Raw genomic sequence first — 14,099 nt, forward strand, 5'->3', positions numbered from 1 at the left:
GACATTACCTGTAGCCCCACTGTGCTGCCCAGGTCTGTTTACTGCATGGTTAATAACTGCCTTTGAGACTTGCTGTGGCACCTAATCCTTACAGTAGTTCTGTTCTCCCACATAGGCCTTCTGTGATGGGTTGAACAGATGGATTTTTCATTAAACTTGAATCATCTGTGTGGTTTATTTATATTTTTATTTAGTTAGTTTTTAAATAAACTACTTTTTTTCGTTTGAATGTGATTAGACATTTTTAAAGTGTTTAAACTTTATTAAAAATTATTGAAAAATCAAATCACCCCAATCGGGGTCTGCTGTCATAGAGGATGATGGTGTTGGGGCTGTGGAGGTACTAGATGCAGGTGATGCAGTCTAGTTATTTTTGAGGCACCAAATATGGGGTAGATATTTTGTATCAACAACAACTCTTTTATCTCACTTCTGCAGGTGACTGGCCTGGTTTTGAGGGAGGCTGGGGACTTCAGGTGCAGTTCCCTTTTATATGCCAGCTGTGTAACATTCAGAAACCCCATCCTCTGTCTGTGTTGCTATTTAAAGTCCAAAACAGAGGCATGAGCTCTAAAAAGCTATTTATTTCAGCAGTACGTGTTTATTTGCTAAAAAAAACAAATAAACTCACTCACATCTACTACTTTATAGATAAAAAACTTCTTATATTTCTTATTTATTTATGTTGTATTTACTGTGATTATATATAACATTATACAAATACCACACTTACTGGGAAGGCATTCATTTATATATATATATATATATATATATATGATTATCTTAGGTGCCTACCCCTTCTGCACTGTACTGTATATGCAATATGTGTTCTCAAAATATGTTCTATACAGGACATCTGCATCAGTTAGTATTGCTGTACTCACTGAGAAGTCACAACAGGTTCCAGACCAAGGGATTTAGATGTCCCTGGTGATTTCTTTATAAATTTAATCTACTTTTGTAGCGTTAAAGCAATATTACATTCTTATTCAGTAATGAGTTTAATAAATTGTCTTGGCATTTCAATACTGCCATCTGCTCTAATCAACTCCCTACACAAATATGGTCACAGAACAAACCAAATGAAGGCTAGTGCCCAAATGTCATATTAAACAAATATCACAACTGATACATAATTCTGCAAATGAGTGTCAGATTTGCTGTGGGGCTTGTAGAAACGCAATGTAAGAGCTTAATGTGTAAGATGGGAGCACTTTTCTGTGAGACATGTACATAGGATAGGACATGTACATAAGGGTTGTTTTTGCTACAAAAATAGTACATTTTTACAACTGTTAAAAATCTATTAACAGCCATAATGGCTCACTGTGGCTTAGTGTTTGCCCAGCTAGAAGGGCTACCCTGGGTTACACTTATTCTGTATTGTTCTGATTATCTAACACTGTGCTTTACTATGACGTTGTGGTTGTATTAAGCATGTGCTGAAGAAAAAAAGTCCAGGATGCATTAGTACAAGAAAACAGCTGAAGATGAGCAGGACTAAGTCATTCACGCAGCACATAAACAAATCAGGAATTCGGCTTTTATTATGAAGGTTTCAATTTTTTTTTCATAATTTATAAAATAATTCAACAAGAAATAGTCCTGTAATGATTCCTTTCGCCATGTATCCACAGTGTGCTCTTTCATTCTGTGACTCAACAGCGCCCCGTTCAGTAAATCTGCATCAATATAATCATGTAAAGTTTTATAAACTATTGGGACGCTCTGGCGTGATTTAAACCCTAAATAAATGAACAAGGCATTTCTTTGAGGCGATGGACACACCCTCTGCTACTCCCGTGCCTCACTTGCTCCTGACCAACACATGATATAATTTTTTTTATCGATTATAGAGTATGAAGTAAATAACAGTGGATTAAAATGAACTCAGCCATTGCTGCCGTACGTCTTTGTGACGTAAATATAAATCACAATGAATACGACTGACTGACTGCTGTAAGGTGGGTGAATATTTTTTCAATAATTCTATCATTTTGGGGCTTCTTTCTTCATGCGGTGATGAACTATGGAACCACCTGAGTGACTGAGAGGTCACGAGGAAAATTAAATAATGAAACTTACTTAACAACACTTAACACTTACTAAATAATACATTAAAAGAGCAGCAGCAGGCAAATTATGCTGGAGTTTAAATATGTTTTGGGATTTGTAAAATATATGAAATATGGACGTGGGCTGTTTAAAAAAATACAGTAGAAGACCTAAAAAATAATGAATATTTATTTACAGTTTTATTTTTGTTTATTTTGATATTTGTAACGCGAAACATCATCAATAACATTGAGTAAAGTGGGAGAGTTACCAGGAAAATAATGGTTGAGTGAGTATTGATTTGATGTGTTTATTTACAAGAAGGCCATACAGTTTTGATTTGAAAACGCCTTCCACAGACTGCCATATCATTCAAAAATATAGCTTTTATGCACATTAAAAATGCCATATTGAAAATACTGGTTCAGGCAAAAACTTATTTATATATGTATTTATTTATTTAAAACGATTTAAACTATTTGAAGCTACTGTGTTTTAACCTTTTAATCTTTCCTGTGGTTCACGGTTAATGATATAAAAATCATTATACAGAAATCAACCAATCAATAAAACAATCAATCTGACCCTGTCCTGCTTCAGTGCACCGTTGTGATGTTTTATCTGCTCTGCTGCTGGTCCTCGCGCTGTGTCGCTGTTGCGCATGAGCGCAAAGCGGCAGGCGGTTGCTAGGAAACGGGCAGAGCAGCCGGAGCCCAGCTGAACTCTTCCTTTAGGACAAGTACCAAAACAACCGTGTTTATGCTTTGTGAAATCGTTTTATTTGTAATTATTGCTATAGTTTGGACAAGGAAATGGGTTGGTGTTCACCAGCAGTGTTTCTGAAAGCTGAAAAGTGCTATTATTAGTTCATTAGTGCTCACTAGAGCATGTCCGTACTGTTTTATTTGTGCGGTGTTGGCCTGTAGTGACGGTTGGCCACTCTCTCTGAAGCGGGTTTGTAATTTATTAACTATATTAGGATTTGTTCAATTTTATTAAAATTATAACATATCACAGAAAATTACCTTCTGTTGTACTCAAGCCGCTCAGTTCGTGTTTGCTTATTTATTTATTTATGTATTTATTTGCCTTTTCACACAGTTTTACCCCAGCAGCAGCAGAGTGAGAGACATCACAGATTGTGTTTCTGAACGCTGCATAAACCTCCAATTCTGCCGTTTCCCGCTTTTTTTCGTTTATTATTATGGCCTTCACTAAAAAAGAAAAAAAAAATCGGTCAGTTGTTGATAAATTCAGGCGAACGTAATTGTGGCATTATTTTATTTTAACTGCAGTTTTTTTTTTAAGTTCATTTCATTAATTTCATAAATCAATATAACCTCCGTTTATTTTATTTATTCTTTTTTTTATTTAAGTACTTTAAAATTATTTAATGAAGAAAATGGTTCTATAAAGAACCCTGAAGAACACTTGAAGAACTTTTTGCAAAATCAAAGGTTTCTTTGCAACGTGAAAGAGTTCTTCAGATTGATGGAGAATGTAGGTGGTTCTATATATCACCTTTAAAAAAAGTTCTGTATGGCACCAAAAAGGGTTCTACTATTGTTACAAGGTCAAGCTTAAAATAGAAGTACAGTTTTATTGTGCCATATACAATTATTTTAATGAAGGTACTACATAGAACCATTTAGAGTACATTCTTCATCAGTCTAAAGAACCCATTTACAATGCATTAAACACTTAAATCATTCAAAGGGTTCTTCGATTTTTTCAGGGTTCTTTATAGAACAAATTTCTTTACTAAAAGAAATCCCTTGCAGAACCATCATTTTGAAGTGTGTATATAAGAATACTTGAAAATATACATTTTTGTCTATAAAACACAATGTAATGTGCCATGTGATGTAAGATTGACCACTGTTGTACATTTAAAGCTGCAAATACTCTGTCTCTACCTTCTGTCATCTAAACTAAACCTTTTTTTCTTTTTGGACAGTGTAGACAAAGACAAAGACACCGTTTTTGGGTGTGTCTCCATGGTAACTACAATCCAGTGTTCAGTGTGAAAGAAGGTACGAAATGCTACAGTATAAGTACAAAACACTTTCTTTTATTCAGCAGCCTTCAACACTGTCTTTGAGGAATGAATGTCATTGTTGGTATATATATATATATATATATATATATATATATATATATTGATATATTAGGGATGAACGTGATTGGTAAACACCCACTGAAGAAATTCAAACACATATATAGCGCACTATTGTGGAGTTTTGTCATCCTGTAGTGGTGTCTAAAACTATAGTGAACAACTTTCTGTAAAATAGCATATAGAGGACACCCATATTACCCATGTTGGGTAAAAACTTTACCCCAAAATTGTTCCCTGCTCTACTGAATTCTGTTCCCTAGTGAACTATACAGTGAGTGGGAATAGTGAGGGTATTTTAATTAAAGCTCAAAACTGTGTCTGAGTCAGATCCCAGAATGTTCAACAATACCATTTCCATGGCAACTTACACTCTAAAAAATGCTGGGTTGAGTGAGTTGGGTAGTTTTGTTGGGTTATTTATTTATCTCTGAATATATATATATAAACCCGTGTTTGGGTTAAAGTGACCCAGATGCTGGATCACTGTGTGTTCAACCCAGCATTGGGTCGGTCCGTGATTCCCGCCCTTTTCTCAGTTTGACTGTGAGCACCGGAGGACTACAGACAGAGCGGCTGTGTTACATTTTTAAGGTGAGTGCTTCTAAGTAACTATCATACATGATCGTTTATTGAGGTATGTTCGACTAAAAACACTACTTTTGGGTTTGTCTTGGCGCTGTAACGTAGCCGAACCGTTAGTTAAATTACAGTTTAAGTGCTAACAAGTGTTAGCTCGCTAACAGAACCAAAGTTTTAACTGAAATAAATAGGGCGAGGGGAGTAAACAAAAGCATTTATAGAGATAACAATACATATAGCGTTGTTCTCTGCAAATTCATATATGTTTAAAGTGTTTAAAGCACTTTGTTGGAGTATATTGTTGAAGAATTAGCCGTTACCTCACAGCCAACAGACAGCGAGTGCGTCCCAATTCACTCTATGTTCCCTCCGAAGTGCACTGTTTCAGAGCAAAAATGTTGGGGTTTACACGCAAACAGTGCAGTTTATATCAATAATGTGCGCTATGAGCATGTGTTTGAGTCCCAAACCGAAATATTTTACACAGTTTGAGCGAGTAATGCGTGTTTCAAACCGTAGGGGACTAGTGTAGGGAGAAGTGAGCGGTTTGATATTCAGCCACATGTGCGCACGAGCGAGCGAGAGAAACGGAGCCCAAACCAGTGCACACGTTTTTGTAACAAAGAATTATATTAATAAATAATCACAATTTATGTGATGTTATTTGTATCTATTTATTATAAATAGCTGATACATTTTGAGAGTAGAGTTCACAGCTCGAAAAATGTTATACACACATATATATAGATTTTTTTTTTTTTTTTAAATCATCCCCTAATTATTATTTGCTCTTAAGGTTATCACTGGACTGAAGACACTGCTGCAGCTTCACACACCCTGTGCTTATCCATCAGCTGTGGAAACATATTGAACTGTTTTTTCTGGTGTAAACTGGTGAGTAAAATAATAAACTAACTCTAACGTTAGCCATATCAGTTTCTAATTTCAGAAGTAAAGTCTTTATAGAGATTAACTGCACAGTAGCCATAACACAACTGCTATTCTCTGATCTCTGATCTTTTTTTTTTCTTGAAGCAGTGTCTGAGTCCATAAGGAAACAGAAGAAGCTCTTCATCTTGGTACAGGAGCGTGGCACAGTGAACTGAAGGAGTTTTCTTGCTGTGAATCAGCCTGTTTTGGGGAAAGCCAACTAAGCTTACTAAATGTAATTCCTCCAAATTATTGTTTTAAAAACTGAACTGGTCACACTTTGCAAATTGAAGTGCAGAAATATATTTTGTTTGCTAATTGATCATTCCATGTAAAAATGGACTGCCAAACTTTTTAACGGAATAGTTATTTTTCTTCCATCATGTTAAATTGAGTAGATTAACAACAATAATTCTGCACTAAAAATATGCAGACCTGTAGATTTGTAGAGGATATTATTGTTATTATTATTTAATGTTGTTATACATTTTCTCTTGTTTTAATAAAGGTTGTAAGCTACTTTAAAGGAAATAAAATTAATGTCATTTATATTTCTATAGTTGAGTTTGTTTTTGTGTGTGTGTGTGTGTGGGGGGGGGGGGGGGGGGGGCATTACATGAACAAGAGTAGTACATTTATAATATATATAACCCAACTTGGGATGTTGTAACCCAACCATGGAGTTGCTTTTACTCAGCAGTTGGGTAAAGGCCCAACAACCCAGTTCCCTGGGTCAAGCCCCTTAACCCAATACACTTGGCTTAAAACAACTAATGCTGGGTTTGTCCCTATTGGACCCAGTGTTGGGTTGCCAGATTGACCCAACTTGGGTTATTTAACCCCAGTCATTTTTTAGAGTGTAGGTGTTTGTTATATTTTTCTAACAAAAGGTTAGACAACGGAAAGTCGAGATGAATAACGATAAGTATTTATTTTATATTAGACTGCAAACTATATCTGATGTTTTCTAGTATGCTTAAGTTGATTTTTGAGAAGTTTATGAAGAATTTGTACTACAGGGCAGGAGACAACATGTATTGCTTTAAACTGAAAGCAACTATTATTTCACTCAAAATTATTTTACGTAAATCAAGCTACGCTTGTAGATGTAAAAATTTTCTCCAAGGTTTCATTCCAGCTGCCTGACCTTGTGTGCGAGGGCAGTAAACGCACAATGATGGGAAGGATCTTTATTTTCTCAACCTGAATTCCGTCTATGATGTCTGAATGACAGATACCACGTGAGGTTTGCATTATTGAACACATTTGATTTTCAGTTCAGTGACTTTTTCTCACAGCGACTCTTGTGCGTTAGGAGAGTGCAGTTCCTATTCAGAACACACTGTGACGCTCTTAATCAGCTTTAGGAGTCTGAGTGCACGAGTTCCTCCCATCTTTGTAGGGGGACGAACATTACGTGTGTGCTGATTCCTTTTATTTGGTGGACTGGAGAACACAGAGAACCCTCTTCAGTATTAATTGATTTACCCTGTTCTTTGCCGAGAACCTCGGAGGTCCTTTTGTCGCTCTCATTAGACGTGCGATGGGCTGGAAAGAGACGTACTGGTTCTTAAAACCGACTGCAGTATGCTTTGGTTTCGTGTGCATTATCAGCGTCCGTCTTTGTTCCGGAGACCTCCGTTATTCCATTCCGGAGGAGATGCGTCGAGGAGCGGTGGTCGGAAAAATCACTCAGGATTTAGGAATCGACTCCAAATCCCTCTCTGCGCGAAAACCTCGTTTGGATTTTGAGGGAAGTAAGCGGTATTGCGACGTTAACCCGCAGAGCGGAGAGCTCACTGTTAACGAGAGGATTGACCGAGAGGCTTTATGCGGACAAAAACTGTCCTGCGCCATTCACTTCGATTTCTTTCTCGAGAGTCCTTTGGAATTACTCCGCATTACGCTGGAAATACAGGACATAAACGACAACGCCCCGAAATTCAGGAATGAGGCTATTAACTTGGAGATTCAGGAGTCAGCACATAAAGGTTCTCGCTTTTCCATAGACGAAGCGCATGATCCTGACGTTGGAATCAATGCTGTACAAAGTTACACTCTCTCATCCAGTGAGAATTTTGTTTTGGCTGTGCACACCAGCGCTGACCAGGGCAAATATGCAGAAATCGTATTGGAAAATGAGCTGGATCGTGAGAAACAGGATCGTTTATCTTTGGTCTTGTCTGCCTATGATGGTGGCTCTCCACGGAGAACTGGTACCGTTGTAATTAATGTTCGGGTATTGGATACTAACGACAATATGCCTATTTTTACGCATGCGCTTTATGAGGTGAGTGTACCTGAAAACACAGCCTTGCATTCCGTGCTTGTTCAAGTCAGCGCAAACGATGCTGACGAAGGTGCGAACGGGGAGGTGGCATATGAGTTCAGTTACATCCCCCCTGACGCTGAAAGCCTGTTCAGTATAGATCAGAAAACAGGGGAGATTAAGGTACAGGGGGAAATAGATTTTGAAGAATCGTCTTCATACGAGCTCAGAGTTAAAGCCAAAGACGGCGCAGGACAAGCAGCTACTTGTAAAGTTATCATTAAAATTTTGGATATGAACGACAACAGTCCAGTGATTATAATCAAATCTCTGAACACACCTGTCCCAGAAGATCTGCCTCCAGGCTCTGAAGTAGGAATCATATATGTACAAGATAAAGACTCCACTGCTAATGGCAAGATCAGATGCTCCACAGGACAAAACTCACCTTTAAAACTAGTACCATCTGTGAAGAATCATTTCACTCTAGTTACTGTGACCCACCTGGATAGGGAAAGCCAGTCAGAATACAACATCACAATCACTGCTAGCGATGAAGGCTCTCCACCTTTGTCCTCCTCTAAAACTCTTCACCTGTCAGTAGCTGATGTGAACGACAACCCACCTGTGTTTGAGGAGCAGTCCTACAGCGCTCATGTGAAAGAAAATAACAAAGCAGGCTCCTCTGTTTGTAGAGTAGCAGCAAGAGACCCGGACTGGAGACAGAACGGTACTGTAGTTTATTCTCTTTCTCCTTCTGATGTGAGCGGCGCCCCGGTGTCGTCCTTTGTGTCCATTAATGGAGACACGGGGGTCCTCCATGCAGTGAGGTCTTTTGATTACGAGCAGCTGAAGAGTTTCAAAGTGCTGGTCTTAGCCAGAGACAACGGCTCTCCTCCACTCAGCAGTAACGTGAGCGTGAGCGTGTGGATCAGTGACGAGAACGATAACAGCCCCCAGATATTATACCCCTCTCCGGAAGGACACTCCTTCATGACCGAGATGGTGCCCAAAGCCGCCCAGTCCGGCTCTCTGGTGTCCAAGGTGATCGCGGTGGACGCGGACTCTGGTCAGAACGCGTGGCTCTCTTATCACATGGTGAAGGCCACCGAGCCAGGACTTTTCACTATTGGTGAACACAGTGGAGAGATCAGGACGCAGCGGGACATTTCTGAATCTGACCACATGAAGCAGAACCTTGTGCTTTCTGTGAGAGATAACGGTCAGCCCTCTCTGTCTGTGACCTGCACGGTGTATTTACTCATTTCTGATAACTTGGCTGAGCTTCCAGAACTGAAGGACATGTCTTATGAGGAGAGCAGCTCCAAACTGACTTTTTATTTGATCATCGCGCTGGTGTCCGTGTCCACTTTCTTCCTCACCTTCATCATCATCGTCCTGGCCGTGAGGTTCTGTCACAGGAGGAAGTCCAGACTGTTGTTTGATGGAGCTGTGGCCATTCCCAGCGCGTACCTCCCTCCAAATTACGCAGAGGTGGAGGGAGCGGGAACTCTGCGCAGCTCCTACAATTACGATGCCTATCTGACCACAGGGTCAAGAACCAGTGATTTCAAGTTCATCACGTCTTACAGTGACAGAACTCTGCCTGCTGACCTCACCCTGAAGAAGACTCACGCTTCTGTGGAGGATATGGAGGGGTTTGATGGTGCAGGAAATGACTCTCAGGTATGGCATTTTACTTCATAAATAAATACATTCATTATTAGTAGTGGTAGTAGTTGTAGTAGAAATAGTATGTGGCAGTAGTATCAATATATTTCACTTATGCCACGACACACACACAAACATACACCAAAATAAAAGTAAATGTAATATTCATCAAGATGTTATAATTTAGTCTCTCATTCTCTGTGTTGTGTATTCTTTATTTATTTATGTATTTAACATTCATGTGTTATCTTGGTTTTCTAAATATGTAAACTTCTGGTGTTAGACACATTTTAAATCTTACATTCTTACTACTTTCTTTAACAATGCTTTAGTTTCATAAAACATTATTTTAGAATTCATAGTCCTGAGATCATGTGGCATATGTTTTTGGAAATACAGATTAAAACAGTTTCATGCTTCGAATCTCAGCAAGTGATTTATTCAATTTTAATGGAATACAAGTATTTATTTTCCAACTGTTAGGGTTAAAATAAGCCTATTAACCGATATAGCAATGGAATGGTGCTTGTGTGTGAGAAGACATACTGTTGGGCTTCCGTGAGTTTGAAGATTTGCTGATGTCTGCTAAGTGGCGCTGTCCATGGTCCTGCTCCATGTTATACTGGTTATAATCAGAACAGTTCTGATGCTTGTGTAAGGACTTAATGTGTTTTATTCCTATTATATGATGAAGTGTACTGTTCGACCTTTGCTTAGTTTCTGCTTTTGATATTGACAACATCTGCATTAAATCCATCCAATACATTTATTACAATAAGAAGTAATCTCCAAAAAATCACGAATTTTAAATACAAAATGATGATTTGAGAGGGGAATTTTCGTACAAATAAATAAATAAATAAATCTTATGATTGATCAGACTTTTCACCTTATCATTTTAATTAAACTCATTTACTGATTAAAAAAACTTTAAAATGAGCAACGTCTTTTACATTTTAAACGATTTCGGTTTAATAAACTTAAGCCAAACCAATTTAGAAATTTCAGGGTTTTTATTTTAATATGCATCTTATCATGAAGTTTTGCAGTTCCTTCTTGAGACTCGTGGAGTCGCTGTCTACCTATAAAGCTTTAATAGCGACACGGTCTCTCCACCCTCTGCTTGTAATACGACATTCAACGCCCCTGGACTCTTTTGTGATAACCATCGACGATCCTGCATATATCTCTTATTATTCTTCAGGATTAAATCTGCTTCTTCTGGATCACACACTGTGGAATATTGTGTTGTGTGGATGAGGAGATCATCATCAGTGGACTGCTGTGTGTAATTGTAGAGAATGGAGGACAAACGCTTCTCTGCTGCTGCTCTGACTCTGGGCTTTTGTTTGTTCGTCGTTGCGGCTCGTAGCGCATTTGGAGATGTGAGCTACTCTTTTCCGGAGGAGATGAAACGCGGATCTGTGATTGGAAATGTAGCCAAAGATCTGGGCCTGGATGTGAACAGACTGTCAGCTCGTAAAGCTCGTATTGATACTGAAGGGAACCGAAAACGCTACTGCGACATTAATGTGAACACTGGAGAACTGACCGTAGCGGAGAGGATCGACAGAGAGGCGCTGTGTGGGAAGAAAACCGTTTGCGTTTTAAAACAGGAATTAGTGCTGGAGAATCCACTGGAGTCTCACAGAATTAATATAAACATACAGGATGTGAACGACAACACTCCCGCATTCAAAAAGGATGTTATTAAATTTGAAATTAATGAAATCGCTATTAAAGGCACTCGTTTTCTATTGGAGGAGGCTCACGACGCAGACATAGGAACCAACGCAGTTCAGAGCTACTCAATCGATCAGAACGAGCATTTTACATTAGCTGTCAGCTCTAAAGCAGGTGGGAGGATTTACTGTGAGCTGGTGTTGGATAAAGAACTGGACCGTGAGCAGCAGCAGGAGCTCACCCTGACTCTGACTGCAGTGGATGGAGGGACTCCACCTAGATCAGGGACTGTAGTCATACACGTCACTGTACTGGATGCTAATGATAACGCTCCAGTGTTTAGTCAGTCTGTTTATAAAGTCAGTCTGCCTGAAAACTCTCCTCTAAACACTGTAGTGCTCACTGTCAGCGCCACTGACGCAGATGAGGGAGTGAATGGAGAGGTGCTGTTTGAGTTTAGTCATGTTTCAGAAAGCGACTCATCAACTTTCTCTCTGAATCCTAATTCCGGACAGATAGGTTTAACAGGACCACTTGATTATGAAGAGGAGTCCACTTATGAATTACAGATTCAAGCTACTGATGGTTTAGGGCTGGTGTCCTTTGCTACTGTAATTATAGAGATTTTAGACATTAATGACAATGCTCCTGTTATAGTCATTAAAACCCTTCACAGCCCAGTCCCTGAGAACGCTGCACCTGGCACAGAGGTGGGCATCATTAATGTACAGGACAGAGACTCTGAGAATAACCAGAAAGTTCACTGCTCCATTCAGCAGAGCGTTCCCTTTAAACTGGTTCCCTCCATCAAGAATTATTATTCTCTGGTGACAACAGGTGAATTAGACCGTGAGCTGGTGTCTGATTATAACATCACAATCACTGCTAGCGATGAAGGCTCTCCACCTTTGTCCTCCTCTAAAACTCTTCACCTGTCAGTAGCTGATGTGAACGACAACCCACCTGTATTTGAGGAGCAGTCCTACAGCGCTCATGTGAAAGAAAATAACAAAGCAGGCTCCTCTGTTTGTAGAGTAGCAGCAAGAGACCCGGACTGGAGACAGAACGGTACTGTAGTTTATTTTCTTTCTCCTTCTGATGTGAGCGGCGCCCCGGTGTCGTCCTTTGTGTCCATTAATGGAGACACGGGGGTCCTCCATGCAGTGAGGTCTTTTGATTACGAGCAGCTGAAGAGTTTCAAAGTGCTGGTCTTAGCCAGAGACAACGGCTCTCCTCCACTCAGCAGTAACGTGAGCGTGAGCGTGTGGATCAGTGACGAGAACGATAACAGCCCCCAGATATTATACCCCTCTCCGGAAGGACACTCCTTCATGACCGAGATGGTGCCCAAAGCCGCCCAGTCCGGCTCTCTGGTGTCCAAGGTGATCGCGGTGGACGCGGACTCTGGTCAGAACGCGTGGCTCTCTTATCACATGGTGAAGGCCACCGAGCCAGGACTTTTCACTATTGGTGAACACAGTGGAGAGATCAGGATGCAGCGGGACATTTCTGAATCTGACCACATGAAGCAGAACCTTGTGCTTTCTGTGAGAGATAACGGTCAGCCCTCTCTGTCTGTGACCTGCACGGTGTATTTACTCATTTCTGATAACTTGGCTGAGCTTCCAGAACTGAAGGACATGTCTTATGAGGAGAGCAGCTCCAAACTGACTTTTTATTTGATCATCGCGCTGGTGTCCGTGTCCACTTTCTTCCTCACCTTCATCATCATCGTCCTGGCCGTGAGGTTCTGTCACAGGAGGAAGTCCAGACTGTTGTTTGATGGAGCTGTGGCCATTCCCAGCGCGTACCTCCCTCCAAATTACGCAGAGGTGGAGGGAGCGGGAACTCTGCGCAGCTCCTACAATTACGATGCCTATCTGACCACAGGGTCAAGAACCAGTGATTTCAATTTCATCACGTCTTACAGTGACAGAACTCTGCCTGCTGACCTCACCCTGAAGAAGACTCACGCCTCTGTGGAGGATCTGGAGGGGTTTGACGGTGCAGGAAATGACTCTCAGGTATGGCCTTTAGGTTTTTTCAGTTGATATGTCTGCTATATGCGGGTGGTTTTTACTGAGATCACAGAGATGGACTTCATTTTTTAAATTAGCATCAACTTGACACACACCACTGATTATTATCGCTACTCACTTTGCTTTTTAACTTCATCTGACCAGAGAACATTCCTTTTTTAAAGTCCACAGCTTTATACCTTTAATGGTGACTGTAGACATTTCGTCATCAGTTGTGTCCAGTTCCTTCAACAATTCCCTTGTTGTTGTGTTTGGTCTCATTTGAACCTTTTGAAGAAAAATGTATTCGCCATTGGACTTACTCTACATGTGTTTCCTGAAGAATGTAGTATGGCACCTGTATCAGTTTTTAAATTGTTCATAAGGAGTAGCCAGGATTTTGTTGGTTCATGATATTGTTTGTGAGGTCTTGACTGAGTTACTTGGATACTGTCATTGCATCAGTAATGAAAATGTTACTGGGTGTACACACACTGATTTACAAGTAAACAGATCACAGGTGAGAAGGGTTACCTTCAGTAGCCACATAAACCAGTGTGTGTAAACTTTTTTCAGTGTGTATGTTATGTCATGCCAAAACTTCCACGGTATGTAAACTTTTGAGCAGGGTCATTTGGGTACTTTCTGTTGTCATTACAATTTTAAAAGAACAGACACAATAGTTTAATAATAAATGGCTTCACTCAACCACTAATCATAAATAAAAGAAACATTGTTTGAATTATCATTCATCTTCTCTGAAAAACAAAGGCCA

General features: G+C 39.8%; 2 protein-coding genes and 1 long non-coding RNA gene across 3 annotated transcripts; all 3 read left to right on the forward strand.

Annotated features, from left to right (window-relative positions):
* Positions 1–4,694: 4,694 nt before the first annotated feature.
* On the forward strand, positions 4,695–6,130 carry LOC136693891 (uncharacterized). Its single transcript, XR_010802124.1, has 3 exons — positions 4,695–4,765; positions 5,550–5,647; positions 5,792–6,130. It is a non-coding gene; the product is annotated as an uncharacterized lncRNA (long non-coding RNA).
* A 1,096-nt stretch (positions 6,131–7,226) lies between these two features.
* Positions 7,227–9,659, forward strand: LOC136694981 (protocadherin gamma-A10-like). The gene has a single exon (XM_066668793.1). The coding sequence runs from the start codon at positions 7,227–7,229 to the stop codon at positions 9,657–9,659; it is 2,433 nt and encodes an 810-aa protein (XP_066524890.1).
* Positions 9,660–10,881: 1,222 nt separating this feature from the next.
* On the forward strand, positions 10,882–13,357 carry LOC136694983 (protocadherin beta-16-like). Its single transcript, XM_066668795.1, has one exon. It carries the CDS (start codon positions 10,925–10,927, stop codon positions 13,355–13,357), a length of 2,433 nt encoding a protein of 810 aa, XP_066524892.1. The 5' UTR covers positions 10,882–10,924.
* Positions 13,358–14,099: the final 742 nt, after the last annotated feature.

The sequence above is a fragment of the Hoplias malabaricus genome, chromosome 4 (assembly GCF_029633855.1).
Source record: "Hoplias malabaricus isolate fHopMal1 chromosome 4, fHopMal1.hap1, whole genome shotgun sequence".
In the NCBI taxonomy this organism is placed as follows: Eukaryota; Metazoa; Chordata; class Actinopteri; order Characiformes; family Erythrinidae; genus Hoplias; species Hoplias malabaricus.